We start from the raw sequence: 26,781 nt of genomic DNA on the forward strand, positions 1-26,781 counted from the left end.
CTCCACCACGTCCCTGCTAGTAACTGATTAAAAAACCTTTTTCAGGTTTCTGAAATATGAGCTCTATCTGCAAATTGCTGCATCACTACATGCAAACTACCCTAAAAAAAAAAATCCCACAACTGTGATCATGCACTCTGACCTAAAACTTTAGCAATACTTGTGAGAAATTTAGGTGGATAATAAAGTTGCATAGTAATTTCATAAGAAATTGTTTCATTAGAAATAAATGTTATTTTAGGGGCGACACAGAACTTCAACCACAGTCGTTCGATTGAGGGACATTTTTCTGACCACTAGCACATTTGTTTTTTCCCCCCACCCACCGTTGCTGGTGACCGGATGATAAAACACTGCAGAGTTGAAAGAAATGAACACAAACCAACAGGAGTGATGCTTCATTATTTTGTCAACAGAGTACTGGAGTTCTTCTGTTGCACACAGTTTATTTAACAATATGGTATATAAGTAAGAAATGAGTCTTTTACCAGTTTATACAGTGATTTGATTCTCTCTTCCTTATATTTATAGTATTTTGCTTAATAACTTGATTTACAATAGGAGAAAAAGTAAATCCCCCTAATTCAAGTTTTTATGAGAGAGGAATGAGGGTTGATAACATTTAGTTTTCCCTCAGGGTGAATCTCAAATGTGCCCTTCATCCCTAGATTGCACACAGCTTAGTGTAAAATTTAGAGGATGGGGCGTCATCCGAGATGTGGCCTACAAACTGATGATCATTCCACCTCAGCTTAGGGGGCTGGTCTCTTTCTCACATTCTCTTTACACTTTACAACATTTGTATGACAAAAAAATTATGACAAATTCTTTTTAATGTCAATAATTCTACACCTGCAAGACAGACTTTCCAAATGAGGCCACTGAGATGTAGGTTGCAGTCCTTGTCTGTGTTTGTGAAACCGGTCGTAGCTGTAGTTATTTTAGTGACTGTGAGGGTTTGTGTCAGTGTCTTCATGTGCTCCTGCATACATGCCCATGTATACACAACCTGCCGCAGTCCATTTCCTATTTTAATACAACTGAGTGCTCTTCATACACACAAAGAGGAGGGGAGCAGTCCCTGAACTCATCTTCTTTGAGTAATGGTACAACACTAGATTACAATTGCCAAAAACGACAGCTTGAGAAGAGAACGAAAACCAATTCCGAAACAAATTATTTTACAGTTTCAACACAAAAATGCTTTAAGTTTCTTTTCAAAAGGTACAAAATAAAAAGATATGAATAATATAATGCAATTGTACATTTTCTTAAAAAAAAAAAAAAAGAAACAAGAAAGTCATGAAACCATACCAAAAACAAACCAAAACTAAATTGAGTATTGAACACATTTGGTCTCAACCAAAAAATATATTCTTTGTGAATTAAATTTAATTTAAGAACCAACTTGCAAATCCCTCAACATCTTAAAGAAGAAATACCCATCACTTGGGTTTAGGAAACAATTACATTCCCTAGAAGTGTTGACTTTTTTTGTTTGTTTTTTTTCCTCAACCAAATTTCATTTTTTTCATTTTACAACAGCTGAAATTCTTTACATGTCAGTACAAAAAAACGTTCTCAACCTTAGAAAGAACAAACAAAGCCCTCTAACGGGGTAAAGAGTCTGAGGGGAAACTAGGAGGAAGAGGAGTTAGAGGATGGGTCCCTGGGAGCGAGATTTTATTCTTTAGTTCCCAGCAGAAATGCTACAATCCCTCCACAAACTTCTCCAGAGTATCCCCTGTAGCATCTCCCACCATCCCTAAGTCACTGTTCAGTCCCCCTCTGTTGGGTGTGTTAAGCTGCGGTAGCATGGCGCTCTGTTCTGGTGTCCCCAAGTGTCCCTGCTCCATGGACCCTGACAGTGGGCCCCCTAATCCCGGGTGGGGGGAACCCGAGTGGGGTGGATGTGGGTGCTGCGGCGAGGGCTGGGGCTGATTCTGGACCTGGGGTGATGGACTGGAATGTGGCCGCTGCTGTTGCGAGGGCGGACAGGGGGACTGAACTGGTGCGGGAGAGCGGACCTGGTTGCTGAGGGCATTGGCTAGTGCAGGCTGGCCGGGAAGGTGGGCTCCACCCTGGGGCTGGCCGGCCAGCAGGTGGGTCTGGGGGCTCATAGGGCTGGGCTGGGCGGGAGAGCCCATCTGCTGCTTGAGGACGGCCTGCTGCTGCTGGGGAAGTTGCTGCTGCTGCTGGAGCATTCGTTGATGCAGTAAGTTCTGGGTGGAGTCCATCCCCATGCCAGGCTGGGCCATCTGAGCCATGGGTGGGAGCTGGCCCATGGGTCCCCCAGATGCTCCGGCACCTGCCTGCATGGCTATCTGCTGCTGCTGCTGTTGCTGCATGCGGAGCTGGGAGTACGTAGCTGCTGTACCCTGCGCTTGTGCAGGGAACTGGCCAGGATGGCCCTGAGGCATTACTCCCTGTTGCTGCTGCTGCTGCTGTCTTAAGAGCTGCCGACGGTAGAGCTCCTGGATCTGGGGGGTGGTGTGTGCTGCGTTAATCAGCTGCCCTTGAGCCCCTAATGCGGCCATGCCCTGCGCAGGAGGCTGCTGGGGCTGCTGAGGGGGCATCCCTGGCCTCTGCACCGCCCCTCCTGGCATGGCCATGGCCTGCATTGTTGGCATGCCGGGCTGCTGTTGCTGACCTCCTTGCTGCTGTTGCTGTGGCTGGTTGGCATGGTACTTGGCTGTTCGCTGTTTGATGAAAGCAGCCATTAGCTGAGGGTTTGATTTGAGGATGTTGAGGACTTGCTGCTGCTGCTGGGGCGAGCTGGGAGATTTGAGGGTGCGGAGAAGGTCCTGCAGGGCGTTGGGTGCAATAGCACCAGGTCTCTGGGGTGCTTGCGGCCGGGCACCAGGCTGCTGTGGAATCAGGAGCCTCTGCCCCTGCTGAGGTTGCTGCCCTGGGGGCATCATGGCTCGCTGCATGGTGATGGCCTGCTGTGGGGTCTGGCCAGGGACAAGGCCTGGTTGTTGAGTCTGAGCTGCCTGCATGGGCCCTGCAGCTCCAGGCCACTGTCCTGGGGCCATGCCCGGTTGCATGACCTGTGGTCCCCGGGTCCCTGGCACCATCTGCATGGGTGGCTGCATCGGTCCGGTCATGCGCGGCTGTGGCTGCTGGGGGTTCATGGGCAAGCTGTTCATGTTGACCCGGAAGTTCTGCTGGTTCTGCTGGGCCTGTGCCATCATCTCGATGTGCCGTGCCATCTTGACTGCAGCAAGGGGAGGCTGCTGCTGTAGCTGCTGAGGTGGCTGGGACGGCTGGGGGAGAGGGGACTGCTGCTGGTGTAGAGGGGAGGCCTGAGGCCCAGGCTTGCCCTGGGACACCGGTGCTTGAGGCTGGCCATTGCGAGGTGTGTTGGGAAAGGAGGGGGACATGACACCTGTTGAGTTGGGGGTCTGCGGCTGGTTGGAGAGTGGCTGCTGGGGTGTCTGGGGAGTGTTGGGCTGGGCATGGGGAGTGGGAGTGCTGGGAGCAGCTGAGGCCGGTGGGGATGGTAGCGGCATGGTTCTACCTTGCATGGAGGCCATTCTTCTCCTCATCAGCTGGGCCTGCTGGAGCCTGTGCTGCAGCTGTTGCTGGCGGAGCTTGTGCTTGATGTTCAGGCAGAACGGGACAGGACACTTGTTCTCCTGACAGTGCTTTGCGTGGTAACAGCATAATGCAATAAGTTGCTTGCATACAGGGCAGCCGCCGTTGGTTTTGCGCTTGCAGCCCTTGGTGTGCTGCACCACTCGCTTCATCTTCTGGCAGGACGGCAGAGAGCAGTTGGCATTGCGACACTGACAAGCGTGGACCAGGGACTGGATGCAGCGTTGGATACTTAAGCGTCGGCTCTCCTGTGGGCTCTTGGAGGCTTCTCCACTCTGGCTGTTGTTGTCGTCATCCAGGCCAAGGCCCCACTTCACCATCTGGTGCTCGTGTCCCTTCGTGTTGTAACAACTAATGCAAAGATCAAAGTCCTGCAGAAAATGGAAGACGGGGACACAGTAAATAACATGAGTCTAACCAAGTCTGATAAAATGATTTGTCAAATGTTCAACAAATGTACTCTGGCTGTTTAAAATACAAAAAAGGTGATGTAGTCCATAAATATCATTCCTGATTGATCCTCGTCTATCCTAGTCTGTAATTAAACACTGACAGACTTTCACTTAAAACTGATTTTTTATTTTTTTTTACACAGTGATTTTAACCGTTTCAGACACAGGACACAATACAACATACTAATAGTAGTAACTCACCTCGCACACAGTGCAGTGCCAGCGAGTCTCCACATGGTGCTTGCACTCGTTGCAAGTGTAGACAAAACGGTCCTGTCCCTGGTTGTGCAGCTCAACCAGCATGCACATGGTGCTCCACTTGCACCTCCTGAGGGAGCTGAACTCCCAGTGTTTGTCCCTGGCCAGAGTCAGGAAGGCATCACGGCCATCCATCAGGTCACAAGAGAGCAAAGGATCAGGGTCAACGATGGGCGGCAGGGTGTTGGCCATGGGACCAGAGTGGAGGTGGATCACAAAGAACACCTTCAGCAGACAGAGATAAACACACAGAAGTGAGAGTTAGAGAAGCACAAGCCAAACTGAAATTGAGGTATTAAAACATATTAAAAGATTTACATTCTAAAATTACTACATCTAGGGTGGAAGTATCATTGAGTCAACAACTATAGTGTTTGACAAACTATTGCCCTTTGTTCACCATCTAATACACATATGTTCATAAAGAGACTATCTTCAAAACTGCTGTCAATATCTATTATAAACTATATAAAAACCAATAAGTCTGACCTCTTTGTGCTTCTCCATGGTGGCGTATAGCTTCTGGGATAGATCATTGGCTACATTCGGCATCCCAGGCTTCTTCTTATTGGCTCGGCTCACGCTGCTCTTGTTTTTATTGGTCTTCTTGTTGTTCTTCTTCTTAGCGTTTTTGCTGTCACCTGGCGTACCCTGTGAGAGATATACAATAACAGATTATTAAACTATCACATATTCCCACAGGTTGATTATTGACAGAATCTCCATCTGTCAAATGAGTTATCATCACAGTGAGGATTTTGGTTATCGCCAATATGCCATGTGTTCTTCAGTTACACTGTGTTACACTCTTTGTTGTTGAATAGAATATGCACGCACATGCAAAATATAAGATGGCAGATGCTGAGCCGAAAGTGGGCAAATCACAAAATAAACGTGACATGATAGTGTACATAACTTGGTTCTGTAGCTGTGTATTTCACAATTTACTCTTTGTTTACACCTTCAACCAACTTCTCATTAGAGGTCATTAAAATTCATCAAATTCTACTCAACATGTGTTGATAACATTATTCCAAAGTTTAAAAAGAAGTGGTAAATGAAAGAATATTTAATCTATAGAAGCTTGAAAGTGCAAAATGGCTGTCAAAGACATGACTAGAAAGTAGAGTTGTAAATTTATAATCTCTGCTAGTACCACGTCATCCAACCATGACACAATGTTCGCACCTCAGGAGTTTCAGAGGCTGCGGTGTTCTCCTCCTTCTTCCTCTCCTCCTCTTCCTGCTCCAGCTCCTTGATGCTCTCCTCCAGCACGTTGGGCCAGAAGTCGCCTTCGAAGTACGGCAGCTCATTAGCGCTGGTCAGACGGTCCTCTGTCGCCTGTTTGAAGATGTCCTGAGAGGAAGACAAACAACATGGATGATTCAAGCTATTAAAAGGTGTATTTTACTTGTTTTGTAATTTGTCCTTTGTTCTAAATGTTACAGACAGAATATTCAGACGTTAGCCTTGTGTCAGTATTTAAAAGAAAAGTTTCTCCTCCTTACCTTGTAGTCATGCAGAATCCTCTCTGCAAAGGCCTTGTCCAGCATCTTCCTGTACCACTCCTGTAGCCTCTTAGGCTTTGGGATCTTCTGGTCAGGAGGATGGCAGTGAAAGATGTAGTCGTCTCCTTCACTGGGCGGACACGCCCAGATGTGGCCCTGGGCATACCTGCGGGCATACACACACCAAAATTAAGACCAGAGAGGCAGTGTATAAGTTAGGACATTTGCTGCCCTAGAACTGAATGCCATCACAAAGTTCACTCCTGAGACTCCTCCCCATGTATCTTTCAAGAGGCGAGGCAGAAAAGGAACAGTAGAGCAAGACTTACCCAAGTTTCTTGACATATTCTAGATAGCCGATGAGGATCTCGTGGTACACTGCTGTTCGTAGAATCCGAGGTCTGAAGAAGTGAATACTGTCAAGGTATGATATGTAGACCCGTCTGCAGAGGTAGAGAGATGGTAACATGGTAATTTCACTCATAAAAAGCACCTGAAGTGCCATTCTTTTATTGCTATGTACTACATACAATAATGGGATATACAGACCTAGTGTTGGGGAATGGGCACTCAGAGCCATACTCCTGAACGTGCATGCCAAAGAAGCACACGTCCACACCATCAATCTCCTCAAAGGCGAAAAGTGCTTTGGTTCTGTAGGGAAAGGTCTCGGGCATTTCGCCCGTGTCCACAAACCTGTCGTAATGAAGAAAAACCAAATATTAACGTGCGAACAGCATAATGTGATCTCTAGTTATATGGAGAAGTTAGAACATTTTGTGATATTCAGTCTTGGGTTACTGACAGTTAAAACAAGTCATTTGGGTGTGATATGATGTTGGCAGGGTCTGCTCTGAACACTCAACACAAAAGTGTGGACTGTGCAAAGATGTGGATTATATGATTGGTACTCTTACTATATTTAGGTAAAGGTGTAAAGGTATGTTGCAACAAAAACATCTTATCTTTATCTAAGATAAAGTATTCCATAGGTGTATAATACAGTACATACTTTTTTTTATTTTGTGATAATAAAGGCTTCTAGAAAACAAGAGTCATGAGCTGCCCAAAAAGTTGCTTTGTGTGTTGCTGCTTTTAGCGACACTCAAGAGCATAATAGGACAATTCAAGTCAAGTGGCCTTGAGTCAATAAAAAGCAAACAGCCTTAAATCAGTCAGTCTGATGATAACAGGGTCTTGGATGTGGGCCTCCTCCCTTTGAGGATGGGACGAGGATCGCAGACTTTGATCTTGTGTGATGAAACAGTGAACAACCCTCTGAGGTACTCAGGGAGGGTGTGCACTCCATCTTGTCAAACATGCAGGTTCCACAATCACTCTGAGTGGGTATAAAGCTTTATAGAGGGCTTTCAACTTTGTATGGCAGGGACAATAAAAATAAGCTCAGGACAAATAAGAGCTGTGCCAGTGCATCTACAAATCAAAGAGGACAAGGCAGGTATTTGGTTGTCTACGACATTATGGCCTCCCTCATCTCGACTGTTGACTCTGTGGTTGTACATTTATTTGACCAAAGCAAATTTAGTTGATCAATGATAAATAATGATTTAAAAAAAAAACAACACACCAAAGCATACATTTCTTAGAATTATAAGTGTGTTTCTGGAGACTCATTGTCACCCAGTCCTCCTGCCTTCCTGTCAGTATTGCTCTCACCTGGCTTTCATGCCTGGTTTAACTTCAACCGTTTTGTCGGAGCTCGCCACCACTCGCACAAACACCTCTCCGGCCTCTGGGTGGTTCTGTCTCTTCAAGTATTTATTCACACGGTCCTCTATGTACATTCCCAATCGTGTCGACTGCAGTCCTACAGTGTACAAACACACAGGAGAAATATGAGAAAAATGTCAATTCTCTCAGGATAAAAGAAAAGCAGTGGTTACACATTGGGTCTTAAAAAAAACTGTGGCCTTCAATTTAAGCAAACAAGAAAAGCACCAGAACTGATTTATGTGAGACCATGAGAGCTCAAATCTGTTAGCACCATATGTCATAAAGGTCAGCTATGTTCTCCAGGGCTACAAACACCTAAGAAAAATACCAGTGAAACCACAAGGCCAACATCACAATTAACAAGGCCGTCACTGCAAGCCACTGAGAGAGACATTTGCAGCCCACGTGCAGGTGGAGGTGGTTTATATTATCTTGTGTCTTCAGTGTTTGTGAGACAAAACGGCAATAATCTGTTGAAAGTTTGAACACTGTGCAAAACATAACAAGGAAAGAGAAATTAACTAACGTTTTGCAGAGAACTTGTTTTCCTTCCGTGTTTTTCCACTCTTCCTTAAACAGTTGTCACAGATGAATCTGGAAAGAGAGACAAGTAAGATTGTTACAATAGCACACAAAATATCCCTAAACAATTATGCAAATCAAGGAAAAGTAAGGGCTGACATCTCACCCAGATGGCCAAATGACCTCGTAGTGTAAGACGCATATCTGGTGCATCTTCCGTCCACAATCTTTACATTCAACAAACCTAAAGAAAAGCAAGCATACAGTACAACATTGTCACATAAATCAGCTAAAGAGTTTACAATCTCCACAGAAATCTTTGTGTGCCTGACGCACTCTTTGCTATATTACGAGTGTTGGTAAATGCAAAAATCTAGCAGTACTATGTCAACAGCAAAGAATACGTATACGGGACCGTGCATACGTATAAAATATCCAAGGCTAAAACATCAAACACTGTTCCAGTTTTCAAAACTGTCCAAGTCAAGTTCCTGATGGCCATCATTTGTATGAATGTCGATAACTTAACTGCTTAAAGAAGCAACCAACAAACATCTCCATTCAAGTTTATGTTCCTCCAGTTGTTACGCACTTGCAAGCCAGCCAATGCAAGTCACTTTTGTGGGAGGATTGATAAGTATTGTACCTCTTATTTAACACTAAGTCACAATGACAATGTGAAAGGCAATCACTGCATATCTAAGAACTGAGGGCCTGTGTTCTCTGATGGAAAAACTCTCATTGGACACACAGAGCTTTGATACATAGTTCCACTCAACAGATGGCGCTGCTGAGTTGCCCTGGGGCTTCAATGAAACCAAAGAGATTGAACAGAGAGCTCCAGAGAGAAAATGTGCACCAAAAGCTCAAAAACAATGCCAGATGTGGGTGGCAGAAAATAACTTTTTAAGATGTGATCAGGAACATGTAAGTAGGAAAACACAGTAAAACAATTATTCAACACATGAGGCCAACCTCTGAAAAAGAAGCACAGAGAGAACATGCTTCTCTGTCAGTATTAGTCCTTCTCACTGAAAGGGCGTGTGGTTTGTGTCTACTTACGGTTCAGGGTCGAGTACATCATTCTTCTTCCGTTCGAATTGGTCTTTTGATATCATCCTAAAGTGTCAGAGAAAAAAAGGGGATAGGTAGTGAGAAAAAAAAAAGACACAAAAACACTTGTATTTATTTTTTGTCTTCAGTCCTAGGCTGGCCAATTTTGTGTGGGGGCCACGATAACAATATACACACGATACTATAATAAATGGACTTCAAAGTAAATGTGTGGGCATGTGGACTGTTGCATACATAATAAGCATCTAAAAACACTAAGACACTGTTTAAGAAATTCATGCGTTAACAAATTAAAATCCAATAAATGAGCTAGTTAAATGAGAGGGACATTTCCCTTTGCTATTCAAAAATAATTTGACGAATTCTAGAAAAGAGGAGCAAGTCTCCCCTCATAATACGTTTGTTGTTGTTATTTTTTTGTTTTTTTAAATGGTGGGTTTATCAGTATCCAGTTTACTTACGTCTGTGGCTGTGCAGGATCATCTCCTAACGTCACACTCTCCCCCTGGATCTCATTGAAGCACTTCTCACAGAAATGATACCTACAAAAATACACATTTAACGTTCAACAAATTCAACACTATACGTGTAACTGAACAACAGTTGAGTGCAACGCCTCATGTTCTTTTTCACATAAGTATAAAAATGTGTACTATTACAATGTTTGGTCTTGTTTATGTGTGTCCAATACAATTGCGCCCAAAATAACACTTGTCTTTTGTGCTTTATAACGGTGAGCAGGGAATCCCTGAGCTCCCATTGAGAGTGTAAATGGACTGCGCTGCAGGAGTCTCATGCTGTCTGTCAGGCTGTGCTGTATCACTACTGCTGCTGTACTGCTCCGCTCTAAGAGTGCCCAGTGAAAGTGCTGCAGTTACACAGTTTAAACTACAGGGGGTGCAAGGGAACCTGGTGTAAACAGTCATCTGCTGCCTTTCAACTGAGAGGAAAACACAATGATGGGCAAGGCTGTTTGTGGCTTTAACCAAAGCGTTATATTTTCATCTGTCGCACAAGAGAGGGGGCAGCAACACTGAATTCCCTCAGTCTCTCGATAGATGCTGAGCAAAAACCAATTACACACTGTTTTGTTGCCATCATTTTCTGATGCTCTTTTGGTTTTAGGATCTTCAGAGTGTTTCCATTTATGTGCCATGCTGGAACTTGGCTGTTAATAAATGTTGTTGTGAGCAAAACCATTCTGCAGTCCCATGCCGTGCCAGGACCGCGAGGCAGAGCCATTAAAGCTGAAGCTGTCAGGATGACACTACTGCCTGGACCACAGTGGTCCCTCTAGTGCTACAGAGGAACAGATTCCAGGCTGCAGGGGATGGGTAATACAGTTTAAATGGCTTCATTTATTGCCCATCAAAACACTTAATAAAACAACTGTGCATGCAAATGTGTGACATGTATGAGATGATTCAGTGGGGTTAAAATTCCAGCTAGTGCAGTATTACCCAATACATAGTTGAGTGCATGGCCACCCATAAATGCAAAGATATAGACCGACAAACACACAAACACACCTGTTCTGATAACTGTAGTATGTGCCTCCAGTAGATATGGTGCAGAGCTGCTTGCCATAGCAGCAGAGGGTTTGAGGGGAGAACTCATACTGCAGACACAAGTGAGATGACAAAGGTCAAAACATTTCAAACAAAATCATTCAATAAATCCTTTCTATCAACTGTAGAAAAATTACTCAGTCAGATAGTTATTATTTAAAGTTTAGCTCTTCAGTTCAGCATCTAAAATTTGCCTCTTCTTTAGTGCTGGGCAATGTGGACAAAATGTCAAAGCATTCAAATATTAACTCATACTCATCCTACTACTCAAATAATACAAGCACCGTTCTTGTGTGTTTTACCAAACAAAATCCACGAGTGAAAGAGGAAGTTAACTTTGAATTTTTATTAACTATATGGCTAACAGACAAAACCCTATCCCTTACATCAATGCTTCTTCATTCTTTCCTCACTGTATCTTTAATTCCCTGTTGTCCACCCCCTTCATCTCACCTTCCTCCCGCAGCAGTATCCCAGGCCCTGCATGACAGGGTCGATCTCTGACTCGAACACCTCGGCCAGCTTGGAGCAGTACTTGTAGACACGCGATGTCTTGCGGTTGTAGAGCCAGGCATTGTTGAACATCAGCCAGACATCGTCAACGTATTGCCAGGGTTCTTGGTACTGGCCCGTGTCAAGCTTACGCTTTATTGTGGATAGGTCTATTGGGTTCTTAACAATGTCAAAGTAGTCCTAGAGTTAGAAGGACAAATAAAAATGTTAGTGTTACAGACCAAAGAGCTTAAATTGTGCAGTTGAATTATGTGCATCCACCAAAACTGTTCAACATTTAACAATATGAGCAACACATTTCAAAAGGTATTTATTATTTTAAGTAAAAACACGAGGTGGCAAGAGCATGTGTGCTACCTACCGGGATACCCAGAAGCATGGGGTCTACTGGCTGTCTGAAGGGCAGCGACTCAGGGTCCTGCCTGTAGAGAGACTCCAGAGTCGGCATCAGAGCCTGGCGTAACTCTTCAGGCTTAAAGACTGAAAAATGAGCAACAGAAAGGCAAGGTAAGTAATCCAAAAAAAAAAAAAAAAAAGAAAAGTTATTTACTATACAGAAAAGAGAGAAGGCTACTGTAACACTTTTTTCTGTGCTGGACCTCTGTCATATATCTTCAAAAATTCTAAGTAGCTTCACAAAGTCAACAGACTCCCTGAACACTACAGACCTGTTAAGTCGCGTTTCCACCAAGCAGTCCAGTTCAGTTCATTACACATTAGAACGGTTATTTTCTCGTTTCCATTGGAAAAAGTTGTGGATAATACCAACAGAACCACTCCATTTCGTCCTGTTTTTTACATTCCCCTCTGTTGAGGTTCCAAGCGAGCTGAGCCGATATTAAAAGGCTGAGTTTAAACACTGCAGACTACTGATTGGTCAGAGAGAATCGGAGCAACCAGAGTTGTCTCGTTGTCTGCGCTATGATGTAGGATTTCCCAAACTCTCTCCCAGCCTTTTCTCAAACAAAGCTTGTCTCCTTGTTGTAGGCTAATAAACAAACACATACCAGGAAAAGAACACAAAACATGTGTGTGCGAGTAGTGAGTGTGTGGTTGAGCGAGTGAGAGAGAGCGAGCGTACTTAGCAGAAAAGTGACGGTGAATGTGAACAGAGCAGAGGAAAAGGTTAGCAGTAAGTTGTCAATCTGGCAGTAAAAGTAAATGTATGTTACAGTGTTTCAGTAAGAAAATGCTGCAGCTTCTCAAGACCAAGAAATAACTTGTCTGTTGTTTCCCAACTGCTGGAAAAGTGAAAGCAGTTAGCTCCGAAGCCTCTGAAACAACACCGCCTACATTAAGAGTACTGCCATGGAAACGCAAAACAGATCCAGGGTTTAGGTACATGTAGGAACGGGTTAGGTACGGGTTTCTAGGTGCTATACCTAAAGTATTTGATGGAAACGCGGCTTTAGTAAACAACAGTGACATTAAATCGTGGCCTAGTTGCATTTTGTGATCTCTATTACATAATCCTGTTTCTAATTATTAACAATTCTAACAACTGAAGCACAATAACACTTATGTTACATGACTTAAATTTTATATTCTGACGAACACCAACTGCCCAGTAAATTTGTCACTTCATTCCTGTGCAAGAGTTTTGATTATTTCTCAATTTAACGCACATTGCTCCTTTCCTGCAAGTCAGCTGTAATGTTACATTAGGTGGCCTTCAAGCGGGTATCATGATTTGTAAGGTATATTCTACCAGCAGGTGCACAGCCCGTTTTTTATTTGTGTAAAGTGCTGGCAAGATCAAAGAAGGTTTTCGAGAGTCTGGACATTGTTCTGACTCAGTGCTAGAGTTCAAATGAAAGTCAAAGTAAGTCATGGTTGTCTCACAGTTGGCACAGAGTGGGTGTATTTACATTACTGGCAATGACAGAAAGCCTCTATGCTTACTGAGGGGAACTTGTTTTAGTCATAAACTCCAAACAGATTTTATTCATCGCTTGGCATGTGACTCACTTTTCCTCCGTGACTGAGAGGGGGATGAAGAGGTTGTGCTGTTGGCTCCACCCTCTTCCTCTTCTTTGGGTTCTGTGTTCATTTCCGGCTTTTTCTCCTCAACCTCCATTGGCTCCGGCTTTTCCTCTGGCTCCTCCTTCTTCACCAACGTTGAAGCAGAGTCTTCCTCAGTCTACAGACAAAAAGGCAAACGACTCATTATACCAGTCATGTTTAAAAACTAAACACAACAGTTGGATGACTGACCGCATTTATCGATATGTGATATCTCTCAAGACTCTGATGTTCTTGAAGGAAATATGTTTTTCCTCGGCATTACCTGGAGCATGAATCAAGGAATAGACAGATGAATCAATCTGCATATATTTGAACACATAGCTTCAACCCACCTCCATCTTGGGCTCAATTTTGCCACCAGCTGCCTCAAACTCCTGTTGGTCATGGTGTGCCTCTGCTTTGACCTCCTGGACAGGCAGGTCTGCTCCGACATGCTGCGAATGCAGGTCAGCACTGGCGGCTGAGGCCGGCGTGGGCACCCGGTTATCCAGACTGGCCCCTGGTTGAGACAGCTGAAACACAGAGGGATAGAGGCAGAGAAAGAAAAGACAAATATGAGGTATTGGCAACAGCTCAATTGCTTTTTTGCATGCAGGGCTGAAGCCACGACACAGACGAACACCTCCCATATTGATTTCATTGCTCCCTTAAATTGAAAGATGTAACATTCCCATTGTGATGGATGCTACAAACAGTGGTGAAGATGCTGTTATCACACAGAAAAGTGGATGACGATGGGACGGGTTGGTACATGGCAGTCACAGGGATGGGAGCCTGCAGGGGAGGAGGGGGTCAGAGTGGAGGGCATGCTGAGGGTCTCAGTCTCACCGGCGTGGTAGGGGGCTGAGGCGGGGGCTGCGTCTGTGCTGCCGTGGGGAGCTCCACCTGGGGTTGGGGCTGGGTGGGGCGGGGTGGGGTGGCCCCCGGGGCTGGGGCAGGGCCAGGGCCAGTGAGGGTGGGGGTGGAGCTGCGGCTGGAGGGCTGGGGGTGCGGCAGGTTAGTGGCCCCCCCAGCCGTGGAGGCAGAGGAGGCAGCAGGCGCAGGTGTGGAGTGCAAGGGGGTTTGGGAGGAGGCTAGCTGAGGGCCCAGCGAGGGGCCAAGTGCATTCAAGGGGAGGTTAGCGCTCTGCTGCTGCTGCTGCTGCTGGAGAGAAGGACACACACAAAGGGCAGGCGGACATACGCATACACACACAAGAAAAGCAGACAAACATACAGTCATTAGGTCAAACAGACAAACACAACACACAATTTGAGGTTTAGAGAGCAGCTTGTGATTGGTATGTGAACAATTTAAGCGCAATTAGTGCGTAGTATGATTGGTGAAAGTAGTTTGAGTTTAGTTCCCCAGCAGCTAGTTGGAATTAGCACAACTTTGTAGTAACTCTAAAAACAGATAGCACTGAAAACAGCCAAACCAAACAGTTATCCAACTTGGTTTACTATAGCTTCACACCCCTATATTTAAAAATCACAAAATTGATTTAAACTATATACTAAAGGCTGTAAAATAGCAAAACCTGGATGAAGCTTATTCTCCTGTTGCAATGTCAACAGATGAAAAGATCATTTGCTCCTAAATGTTTTCGGCTTGTTTAGGTTCAACCAACAAGTCTGCTGATTGTTTAGATTCATTCAACTGCTTGGTGAAGGAGAAATAAGTTCAGGAGTAAGAATTATGTTGTTCAACAACGACAAGACGGAGGACTTTCATATCAAACAGATAACTCGTCTCTCTTCATGTCTCACCTGGGTGACGGCAGCCTGTGCAGGTGGCTGGCCCATGCCAGGCCCCACAGTGACATTCATGGCGCCTGTTGCAGCAACTGCAGCAGATCCTGGAGGGAACTGGGTCTGAGCCAGAAACTGTCCCTGGCTGGCCGTCTGGCCTACCATGTTACCACCACCATGTCCAGCCATCATGCCCTGGGCCTGGGGCATCCTGGAGGGAGACATACCCATCTACAAGGCAGGAGAAGATGATGTTACTATGAGCAGAGTGACAGGAGTTTCCACTGACCAAACCAGAAGCATGAGCAACGGTAAAGATAAATCACATTACTGCCATTCCAGCTCCATAATAATGCAGTGATGGTGTACAATAAGTTGCTTCCATCTACAATAAGGATGTATGAGTGTGCTTGTGTTTGTGTGAGAGACTATGGATGAAGGGCTGCAGCAGTGTTTTTTTTGTGTGTGTGTGTGTGTGTGTCACTTGTCTAGATTTCCCTCTCTTTCACTGTCTTCCTGCTGATGTCTCTAGTGCTAAAATAATTATTAGAGTAATGGATTCTTGTTTTCGCTATAAAACAAAAACAGCTTTGTGCTTTCTTTAAGTGTCCTGCATGTTTTGTCACATCTAATTTCGATCCTCCAGAAAAGCCGGTAAAATCCTCACTGACGACATTTTGTTTTATTTCATATACGATTCAAAATATTTACTAATTTAAATGTATGATTCCAATACCAAATTTACTTGGGCTATGCTGTGAAAATAGCCCACATCAAATGTTAAAATAAAGCTTTAATAAATCAAGAATCAAGTCATGATCAAAATCAAGAAAAGGCATGAATTTTGCATTTCTTAAGCTTTTAAATGATTAATACATTATCTGGGCTGATGATCAATTAAGGACTTATGCATCCCTACTAGAGCCCGACCATCCACCAGCACAGCTTATTATGGGCCAATTTTAGCTTATACTGTATATGCTGTTACCAATATATTTGTGATGTTAGCCAATAAGCAACATGAAATTGCAGTACAGAAATGCCAAAGATATGTCTGAAGCCATTTAGAAAACAGTGACACCAACTGTAAAATGTCCCACTCAATACATATCTTGCACACATTCCTTTCATAAACCAATTTCAGAAATCCTTACCAAACTTATTTATGGGTTTATGTTGCATGTTGGAAAATGTATTGTTCAGAAAATCTTTTAACCCTCAATTATCAAGATATGCCTCAAAAATCCAGTATCTGTCAGGCTCTAATCCCTACGTATGTCTCTACAAGTAACAAGCTGGTTTGACATATATTCGTACGAAACCTAACTAGAATTACCGCCACACGGTTGTATGCCTCCGCCAACCAGTTAAGTTGCAGCTTACATTCATGTCTGTCCAGACATATATATACATATATATTATGAATACTTGGAAGGAATTGAATAAAGGGTATAAGTGTATTCTTTTGGCTAAATGGAAGTTACCAGTATATGGATGATACATATGTATGATTTCAGTGAATATAAATTGTTGAACTGATTAATGAAGGATAATCATAGATGTATTGGCTAAACAGGTACTTGATTACTATGTAAAGATGGATTCTTACAGAGTATAGCTACACAAAATGTTATGCTTTTGTTTTCTACTGGCATTTTGAGATGCAAAGCCTCTCTATGAGCTGAAGGTGAAACTCGCTCACTCCCTCAGAGGATCACGATTAGCTAGGCATGCTCCAATACGTTGTTTGTCATGTGATTCTGATGACGCTCGAAATTCAGAATGAGGCAGGAAGTGAAAGGCAGAATGGACGAGATGGAGGAAAGCCCATACTGCGCTAGTGTCATCCCAATCAACGTGTGTGTGTGTGTGTGTGTGTGTGTGTGTGAAATCGCCCAATTCATTCTTAAATTATGGCTAAAAACCTATTTAGAGGTCACAATGACATTTGAGTCAAACGTGTCACCTATTCAACTGTGAAATATGGTCACAATCTCTCCTTCTGTTCCTGAGTTATGGTGTTGAATAATGGCCAAAAAAGTGTTTACCTTTACCTTACCTAAATCACCTTTGTCATCACTTCATCGCTGTATCCCATTAAACATCTGTGTGAAATTTTGTCATAATTACTGCATCAATTCTTGAGTTATAGCCAAAAACCTGCTTGTCAAGGTCATTTTGAGGTCACAGTGACCTTTGAGTCAAAAGTGTCACCAATTCATTGTCTGACCAACTGTGAAATATGATCATCAATTCTTGAGTTATGGCCAAAAACGTGTTTTGTGAGGTCACAGTGATCTTGACCTTTGACCATCAAATTCTAATCAGTTCATCCTTGAGTTGACGTTTGTGCCAAAGTTAAAGAAATTCCCTCAAAGCGTTCCTGAAATATCATGTTCGCGAGAATTGGACGGATGGACGGAAAACCCGAAAACGTAATGCCTCCAGCTATCGCCGGCACGGAGTCCTGTTCTTTAATAAGACATGTAATTGGGTAAATTATTTTGTACTAAAAAGGCCAAAGCCTTTTAACCCACACCTGGGTTCCCAAAAGTTCTACATGGCACAATCTGGCTAAACGCGACACTGCAGAGCAAGAAACAGTCTGCTCTTGTCTTTACAAGTTACCTGCTTCCACTAACGGCAGGTCTTTTGCTTTTTGGTTATATGTCCACCTGGTGTAGTGACTCGTCCATCTTAAAATTCACCCGCCCCTCATGACCTGACCAGTCAACTACATTTTTAAAAAGCCTAAGGTCGCTTGTGCAGACAGCCAGAGTGTGAATTTACCAGCAACTGGGTGTTAGCTTATGTTACTTATGCACACGCACGTGTGTTTTTGTGTGTGTGTGTGCGCTGTAAGTTGCGTGCTCCTCTACCCCCTGCCCTCCTCACCGCTGGGACGGAGCTCATGTTCATTTGCTGTGGGTGGTTCATGGGTGAGGCAGCTCGGGCTCCCATTGGTGCCTGGGATATCTGGGCGTTGGGCAGAGTCATGTGGTTGAACTGGTTGATTCCTGTACAGAAGAGTAGACCACAATGTTATTTATCTTTGTTTTCTACAACCTCCTTAATTCTCTTTCTTGTTTCTTTTATGTCTTCTAGCGCCTCTTTTGCATAGAAAAGTGACTTTCCCAGATATGTTTTCTGCATTATGATTAGCATGTTTTGTCCTGCATTGCGACTTCCAGTTGTTTTAACTGACTGTCTCTACGTAATCTGAATTTGAAAATACCATGTGCAACAAGCAACATCCAAGACGTACCTTGTGAAACTTGCATTCGATTCATGATCTGATTTGGCATGTTGGACAGAGGAACAGGTCCATCTATAAAAGCAGAAAGAAAAAACACTGAACCAAAAGGTTGAACAGCTTGAAGAACAACATAACCAGCTGTAATGACAAAAGCCAAATAATCACACACCTCCACTGCCACTGCATGGTTTTCCATTTAAGAGTTAGTTTATACAAGAATACAAAACATGTATTAAAGATACTGAAAACATGATAAATGGCTGGATATAGGGAAATATGGATAAAATCTTCCTTCATGGTATGTAACTGTATATTGTAATACGTTTTCTGGAAATTAAATTAAGAAACCTATACATGTATAGATCAAATATCCAGATGGGAATGTTTTTTTTGTCAGTGAATAAGTACCTGACAAATCAAGAAACATTTCATGCAGTGGCCTAATACAACCAGAGATACTAAAAGGTATATCTACCCCAGTTATAAAAGGATATAGCAAGATCTTTTCAGGATCACACATCCACCAAATCATCTCGCAGTATATATACGGGTATCAGTATGACCCAACCCCAGCTGGGTAATATGTCAACTTGGTCATACAGCTTTACAGCCAAGGAGAATTCTTCTTAATAACCAAGATGGAAATATGCGAAACTGAATAAAATATCAGGTACTTTATGTATATCAGGGACATAAATAGTTGTCCAAGGTTTCCAAACTTGTCCCGTTTCAAAAATGTTCAAAGAACATGAGATTTTACCTGAAATGCTGTACTCACTCTGTGGCCTTGGGCCAAAGGCATTGGGCTGGGGGAGGCCGGGCTGCTGGCTCCCCTGGGCGGCTATAGGTGCCTGGTTGATGATCTGCTTCTGTAGCCTTGAGCGCCTCTTCTCCTCCAGTTCCTTTTGGATTTTATAAATTTTCTCAGCCAGGAAGTGGTAGTACTCATCCTGAAGGGAAGGAAGGGGGGAAGTGGAAGGAGATGTTAAAGTTGACGAAAACAAGAAGCAATGACAGTGAGCAATTCAAGTTAAGTCTTAGTTGAGGCCAGTTTCAGAAAACCTACCCGGCTGTTAGCGGATTCGTACATGTCCCCCTCCACCTTTCTGGCATAGGCCACCAGGTTCTCCATTCGTCTGTCCTTCAAAGCTGCCGGGTCAGGGGTAGGGAATATGGCTTGTACTCTGCCACAGAAGAACATAATTTGCAGCTATGAATATGTTTAACAAGCATTCTCAAACTGTTCTCTCCAGCAGGGGTATGCACTTACAGTTTGTGTACGAGGTGATTGCGCAGGTCCTGAGTGACGTGCTCATGCCACGCTTTCCTGGTGCCTGTGGCAGAGATGGGTGCTGCTGTGGGTAGGTTGCCCATTGAGCCCACAGCTGACCCGTCTGACAGCAGCTGACTGGAGGTGAAACAGGAGGAAGGTTAGAGGTTACTGCTTTTATTTCTGTGTTCTGCGTTTTTATATATAGTGTCAAATTTTTATTTATAATAGCATTAGATCTAGTAAACCTGTATATTCTAAATAGCTACTTAAAGTTTTCTGCATTTCAAAAAACGTTTAGGGTCAACAAATTCAATGTAGTTACTGGCAGGGACTGACTTGTTAGTGTTGAGTGTGTTGGGAAGGGGGTCTGTGTGCAGGTTTGTCTGATCTGAAGTGGTCACGCCCATTGCCGCACCTCCAAGAGCCATCTGGTTACCTGTAAATACAGAAAGCTTTGAGCAAACAGCACTGCCGCGATTGCAAAAATCAAGCTCAGTGTATACAATATGGCTTGAATGGCCGCCATGTCTACATCTGAAGAATACTCTATACAGTTAAAAAAAACACACTAAAATAGCAGCTTGACTTGATCAAAAGACAGCTTCACAACAAACACATTAGCAATGTTGGGTTTTTTTTTAACTTATTTTTCCAGACTTTTTTTCTTTACAATTTCTAAACTCAGTTATACCTGGATATTGTCAGATTCATTTTACATAAATTTTTAGACCATTCAGAAGCCTTGCAGTTTTGTGTGCTGTGCATTTAGGAGTCAATCAATACATACATACATATATTTGACGGTTTCCCAAAGTGCTCATAGAAAACAGGAATAAAATCAGATCGTCAGGCTTACCAAGTGCATTGATGGGTCTCATCTGCTGCGGAAGCTGCTGGGCCTGTGCATTCTGTGCGCCTGCTGTCTGTCCTGGGCCTGTGGCCTGCTGGGCCCCAGCCTGCCCAGTGGCCTGGCTGCTGTAGGGCAGCCCAAGTGCCGCGTAGGCTCTCTGCATGGAGCTAGGATCTATGGGGGTTGAGGTATTGATCGTGGGAGCACTGGGCTGGCCCACACCAACTGTGGACATTGGGTTCTGGAGGCCCGTACTGGGGGAGCTCAGCATGGCTGGGGAGAGAGACGGAGCAGTCAGTCAAAAACACTCAAATACAATCATACTGAATATACTGTCAGCAGTTTGCAATGTTAACCATCTTGCTGACTCTACTGCTGCACCAGCTAGAGTATGTAAACAAAATGCAAATGTTAATACTGTGTGCCAAGCCCAATAAATATCTGAAAATAATCTGTTTTGGTGAAAACTCGGCAAAGACGTGGAATACTTAACCCTAACAGGTAGTACGAAATACACATGCATACACACACTGACCTCTGGCAAGATGAAGTCACATGGCAGCATGATACACTGAGAACATTAATGTAAGGCTAAATGCTTTAAACAGCAGTGAACTGAATAAATGCATAAATCCCTTCAGGGGACAGAGCATTAGCATATTTTTCTGGGTTCAGGGTTTGTTCGGGCTAAAAAAGCTCTTAGTTTGTGCAAAGACAAAAATCAGAGGAGGCAGAACAAAGAAATACTGCGCTCTGTTTGTGTTGGCAGGAGAAATACAAGCACCAGCATCATGTTCTTTAACATGCAAGTCAAACAGAGACAAACCAACACTGGAATGCTGTAAATGATGAAAAATGCTGAGCATAGTGGTGAAATAAAGAAACAAAACAGAGATGGAACACAAATGGGAAAGAAAATTTAAAAGTAATGTAAGTAATCCCAAGAAGAATTAAAAAAAAAGATAGGTAGGTCAGAAAAAGAAAAACAGACTGTGAACCCATGACAACATTTACATAGAGAGAGTGAAAAACAAAACAGAAATGAAAAAGTAGTTTTAGTATGAGTGTCAAACTCTGCTCTGCTCTAGTGGGGGAGTAGCAGTAAACAGCCCCAACAGCCAATGGCTCAGCAGGACACCTCTAGCACACACTGTCTGTTTCCTCCCTCTCTCCCTCCATCACACTCCTATCCCTCCTGTGTGTCAGATTACAAGTCCAGCAGGACCCCACACTTACTCATCGAGTGCTTTTAGTCATCGTGGAGGAGCACAAACCTAGGAATAAATTGCCTGATTTGTCTGAATGGCAAAACATACACACATTCTGATTCTTTCTAAGACTGTCACTGTGGACTATTAGAGCTCAATATACCAACATAATCTCCTGTAACGACAGAGATAAAGATTGAGGCCTTTGTAAGACAAACCCAGAGCTTGCCATGTCTAGATGTCCTGCTTATTCAACACAGCCAATGGAAGAAATTCAGCCTTGTGTTTGGTGTGCGTGGTTACGTTGAGCGACTTGACAATGGTTAAGCAACATCGGGACGGAGCCTGCTACTTGTACTTACGCTGTTGGGTGCGCTTGTCACTGGCGTTCTTCAGCGGCAGGCAGACGGGACAGTCGTGTCGTGTGCAATTTTTCCAGTGGGAGATGATCTGTCTGGATGACGCACAGTGAGCCACTGCAGAGAAAGAGAGAGAGAGCGAGCGAGAGAGAGTTTAGAATCTTGATGCTGACAGTTTGATGTATTCAGTCTCCACCAAGTGCTCAACATTAGACATGGGCAATATCACTTGAAATCAATATCATGGCTGTCACATTTATCTGGGCAATAATGAATGAAATAGCCAATAGCCATTCTCCAGCTTCTTTTTGTTCTATATTGCGTTTACTGAAGCCAGTATGCTCCCATGTGACCAAAATGGCTTCTTTTTTCTGTACCAGCTCTTCATCTGTACCCGTAATGCCAGCAGCGGTCTCTTCAACATTTGAGTCGCATTCTGTATCTGGACTGGGCACTCATGGTAAATTAAATTACACTGCTTCAAACTGCCAGGTTGAACAATTTAGACATGACTTCTTCAGTTTATAAAGATCCCACAAAAGCACACGCTGACAGGCAGTAACTTGTTGTTTTATAAGTTAGATGTGATTCACTGTTTTTACCAGTTCTGGTAAATGTTTGGTTAATTGCTCGGCCCGACTTAATAATACTGTATTTTTCAAAAATATCTGTTAGTCATGAGTTTCCTGGGAACATTTGTTTTTTCTTAGCCTGGCTGAAAACTTGTTATATGAAAACAATACCATATACAAAATACTCAAAATGTGGCTTTGCACTAGGATCAAATGTAGGACAGAAAAACTTGCTCTATAAACATGATTAAAAGGATGGGCCTAGTGGTCCTGTGTGAAAAAGAATAAGAAGAAAAAGGCTACAAGGACATCAGCAAAATGTATAGGAAGTGAGACAGATGGACAGCCAGAGCTAACGAGAGAACTAAAGAAAAGAAAGGTGTCTGTCCAAAAACTCAAAGATCTCAGGTTCAGCTCACGGCATTAATTTCCACTCTTGGAAGACTGTTTGTTTGGCCTAGTAGAAAGGGAACCTAAACTGTATTTTGTGGTGTGTGTGACTGAACAAACTGAAGTGTTTCATTTCATCTGTGGTTAGGTGAATGTGCTAGCAGCTAATCTGACAAGAAATCACAAGTAGGCTAAAATAAGGCTTGCTAGCTGCCTGGCATTTCCAAGTACTGCCCCATATACAATTACTACATGGCTCCAGGGGCTATACACAAATAAACACAATTAAACTTTATTATCTTTGTAAGAATACCAATACTACTGGCAAAGACTCAAACATAGCAAAGCTATCATGTTGGTGGCTTTTTGTAGATTCAGTATGGAGTGATGAACAAAGAATAGGCCTCAGATGAGATCCAGAGCCAAACCAAGCACTAGTCATACCGCAGACTCCAGGGTCTCTCAGGTGAAAATGAACTAAGCCATCAGATAAATCTAAAATCTTAGAGATGATAACCGTGTGTTGGGGAACAAAATCTCTCTCTAAGATTATTTCAGTGGCACCGAGAAGCAGAGATCCTGAGCTAGAGGAAATGAGCTGGCATGCAGGGAGCAGAGACATAGACTCCTTCAATACACCTTGGCCTCTGAGTATGTTTGGCTTGAAATTATTTAACTTAAACATTCAAGTCCAAGGCCAGAGCAAAGACATGGAGCCAAATTTAAGTAGCTTGAGGGGGATTTTTTGTTACAGCAATGCTGGTGCTGAAACAGGAAGGAGAGGAGCAGGGGCTGGAGGTTCAAGAGCAGGCAGAAACAGACGATATTCCCAATCCAGAGGAACAAATTGGTGGAGGGAGGAACAGCAGACCTGGCGTATGTGTCCTGCATCTCTGATGCTTTAAAATCCAAAAGGACGCAGTAAACTCACTGTTGATGTGTCCAGGGGACGCACCATAATTTCACCTTGATAATGCTACATTGTGAACAACAAATCCATGTTGAAATTATAGAAATAAACTTCTCATTCCAAACGTCTTCTCTCACTAAAACAGCACAGCCAAACAACGGAGGCTGGTAGCAAGTTGAGGCGACAAAATCCAAAATGTGAAGTACGGAAATACAATTTGTCTTTATTGATTATATTGATGCCAAATTGACAAGAGGACTGCCAACATGAGACGCCTTTTATCTTGTGTTTCTAGAGTTGTGTGTTTTTGCAGACACGTAAGGAATTGTTAATGTGCATATTTCTTAAAGGGAGTTTAGCGTAATTTTTCCCCCGAAGCGTGCAGGAACCTTCAGTTTAATTCAAACTGCTAATACAGTATGTAGTCTATATTTTTTATGTTTTGTCACCACTACAGAAACACTAGGTAACTGCTAAAGGATGATAAGGTTGTCTAACATTAACTGTGGTTAGTTATTGGTTTGATTAATGGTTTACAGTCTTGGGTTTGTATTGATTACTGACGGTGGCTGATTAGGCTAATTATCAGCTAATTATACTTCGTTTCTAACGGCAGTATGCAGTAAATGGTTGCCCTTTGCATGCTTGTTTTTAAAATACTCGATGGTATTATGACTCCTGATGAAACTTGAAAGCTCAGCATTCTCGTTGCCCTTTAGCTTCCCTTTTTAACATTTATTCACCCACAAAAAGCTCTGTATAATGTGACCTCCTCTATCCTGTCAGCTACTGTGTCTGCAGTGTATTTACAGATTTGTTTAATTTTCAGATACATTTTCAACATACTTGAATAACTATAATTATAACATCAAACCTGAGTTTGATTGACACTACAATTTGTCAAAAAACACAAATCTTATTGGGGACCCACTTAAATGACCACCTGTGGGTCCCAGGGACTCTCTTAATTGAGATTACACTGGATTAGGCAGACATACATGGTATGAAGGGAAATATATGCCTCCTCATGGCTGGGCTACAGACTTTCTATGGAGACCAGGACCATTTTACCAAGATGATGACAAAAAGACAAACTTTGCTGAGTAGACACAAAGCAGAAACTGTACATGATGGCTACAATAAAAGTATGACATAAATGGGGAAAAAAAGCTGTCTGGCTGCTGCTACTAAGAAATGTTACCTTAAAAAAGGAAAAGTGTTAATGCACAAATGTGAGATGATTTACACCAGTTCTTGGTCACATTATCATGAAAAATAACTGGGATTATCATTGTGCAGCCTCATCAAGAAACCATTTTACCCACTATGTTGACTGAAGGTAAAAATTCAGTCGTTAACCCTATCTTTCCTACTAGAAATATTAGAATATTCTGTGTGTTACATTCTGTTATCAACACTTAATCTTAACTGCCCACTCTCAAAACCCAACGCACATCTGATTGTCCCATTAGGGGAATTCCCATCTATGAAGAGAAAAGGTTGTATAAGGTAAAAAACAACAACAAGAGAACTAATCTGAATATGAGTACATGTATCTGTCATTAAGGTTCATTTGTGTATCACAGTAGCTTGTGTACTCTGCTCTGTTTGTGAGTTAATGTTGAAAAGGAGAGGTGGTTGTGTGAGCTATACAACATCCCAAAATGTAGTCATTAAAATGTCTCTTCAACAACTAGTTCATAAACAACGCTGGGGATTTTACACAAGATCCAGAAATCAAATGATTTATGACCAGAATGTATTTGTTCATTTTGTCAAGATTGCCATAAACATTAATTAATGGCTAAAAAGAACTCCGTTAAGGTGTCCTAACCTTTAATAATGTGATCACACAGCAGCAAAGTCTCTATCAGTAAAAGGGGTAATGACTTCTACAAACTTTTCAACAACAAGAAATAATTTTGATTTCATTATCCGATAGTTTGAAATGCTCCAACTCACCCTGGCAGGATTTGCCGGCCTGGCAGTGGGTCATGTGGTTGAGGACGTTCTTCATGGTGCGGCAGTGAGGCAGGGCACAGGCCCTCACCTCCCCATTGGCCTGCTCCCGTCGCTGGCACTTGTGTGCGTGAAGCAGCAGGACCAGCTGCTGCTGGATCAGCTTACGCTTCTCTGGGTCGGCTGTGGGGCCCGCCGAAGGCACTGCCACACCTCCGCCGCCGGCCAGTGGGAGCATTGCCGCCTGCTGCTGAGGCTGCTGCTGGAGCTGCTGCAGGGTTGACAAAGAAAAAGACAGACAAAAGTTGTAATGGGTTAAAATAATGCCTTCAATCTCTCTATGCTGACAACACCACAGTTGTAGAGAGGCAAATTCTTGTCAGTCACTTAAGGTGAGACGATTCTCTATATGTACATGCTAAAACAATTAGTCAATTAGATAATATATCAAACATTTGCTGGTTACAGCTTCTAAAATATATGGACTTGCTTTTTAAATTTCCGATTATTGACTTTTCTGCACAGAGACATGATCTTTTAAGAGAGAATCGCGATGCATCTAAGAATTAATTTTTCCCTCCACCTCTACTTTATTGAAGAAAAAGAAATGAATTAAATGGTATGCAGGAGAGAACATACTTTCACCAATCCTAAAAAAATGTCATGATGCACCAGCTCACTTAATTTTTCCTCAATGTGCCATTACCAAGGTGGTTAACATCAGGAGCTGCACACACTTATCACTTTATCTGAAGTGAGACATGAGACATGTCTGTTCAAAATCTAGATGAAAACCAAGTTCTGTATTTGTTCAGTGGCCATTAGGGCTGCCCAACTGACACGTTATGAAGAGTTAAAGTCCAACTGAAATCACATTTAGTCATCCCTTTTTGTATTACAATAAAAATAATGTTAAATTGTTTCTTAAATTTATTGGTAATAGTGTTTTTATTATTAAAAAGGGTCTTTGGGGAAATATCAGAAATGTTTCTTTTTGTCTCAGCCAGCTGGAGGGACGTGTCG

General features: G+C 43.0%; 1 protein-coding gene across 7 annotated transcripts in view; it reads right to left on the minus strand.

The window, feature by feature from the left end:
- Positions 1–391: 391 nt before the first annotated feature.
- The window catches only part of crebbpa (CREB binding protein a), a 43,504-nt gene continuing 17,114 nt past the window's right edge, over positions 392–26,781 (minus strand). The window contains exons 4-31 of one of the 7 annotated variants that reach the window (XM_044191302.1): positions 25,762–26,026; positions 21,931–22,044; positions 20,367–20,633; positions 19,847–19,946; positions 19,508–19,645; positions 19,304–19,421; positions 18,998–19,187; positions 18,247–18,309; positions 17,877–17,998; positions 15,000–15,212; positions 14,080–14,394; positions 13,584–13,763; positions 13,195–13,366; positions 11,588–11,706; positions 11,167–11,406; positions 10,675–10,763; positions 9,607–9,687; positions 9,134–9,190; positions 8,238–8,315; positions 8,076–8,143; positions 7,493–7,643; positions 6,365–6,511; positions 6,145–6,258; positions 5,816–5,981; positions 5,496–5,663; positions 4,797–4,958; positions 4,251–4,532; positions 392–3,968 (exon numbers count right to left, since the gene is read on the minus strand). In XM_044191302.1, coding sequence (XP_044047237.1) covers positions 1,710–3,968; positions 4,251–4,532; positions 4,797–4,958; positions 5,496–5,663; positions 5,816–5,981; positions 6,145–6,258; positions 6,365–6,511; positions 7,493–7,643; positions 8,076–8,143; positions 8,238–8,315; positions 9,134–9,190; positions 9,607–9,687; positions 10,675–10,763; positions 11,167–11,406; positions 11,588–11,706; positions 13,195–13,366; positions 13,584–13,763; positions 14,080–14,394; positions 15,000–15,212; positions 17,877–17,998; positions 18,247–18,309; positions 18,998–19,187; positions 19,304–19,421; positions 19,508–19,645; positions 19,847–19,946; positions 20,367–20,633; positions 21,931–22,044; positions 25,762–26,026 — 6,438 coding nt within the window. In that variant the 3' untranslated portion in view covers positions 392–1,709. Of the gene's footprint in view, positions 3,969–4,250; positions 4,533–4,796; positions 4,959–5,495; positions 5,664–5,815; positions 5,982–6,144; positions 6,259–6,364; positions 6,512–7,492; positions 7,644–8,075; positions 8,144–8,237; positions 8,316–9,133; positions 9,191–9,606; positions 9,688–10,674; positions 10,764–11,166; positions 11,407–11,587; positions 11,707–13,194; positions 13,367–13,583; positions 13,764–14,079; positions 14,395–14,999; positions 15,213–17,876; positions 17,999–18,246; positions 18,310–18,997; positions 19,188–19,303; positions 19,422–19,507; positions 19,646–19,846; positions 19,947–20,366; positions 20,634–21,930; positions 22,045–25,761; positions 26,030–26,781 lie in introns of all 7 variants that reach the window. The other 6 variants (XM_044191304.1, XM_044191303.1, XM_044191301.1 and 3 more) reach the window with 6 other exon arrangements.

This window comes from Siniperca chuatsi, linkage group LG3 (assembly GCF_020085105.1).
Source record: "Siniperca chuatsi isolate FFG_IHB_CAS linkage group LG3, ASM2008510v1, whole genome shotgun sequence".
NCBI lineage: Eukaryota > Metazoa > Chordata > Actinopteri > Centrarchiformes > Sinipercidae > Siniperca > Siniperca chuatsi.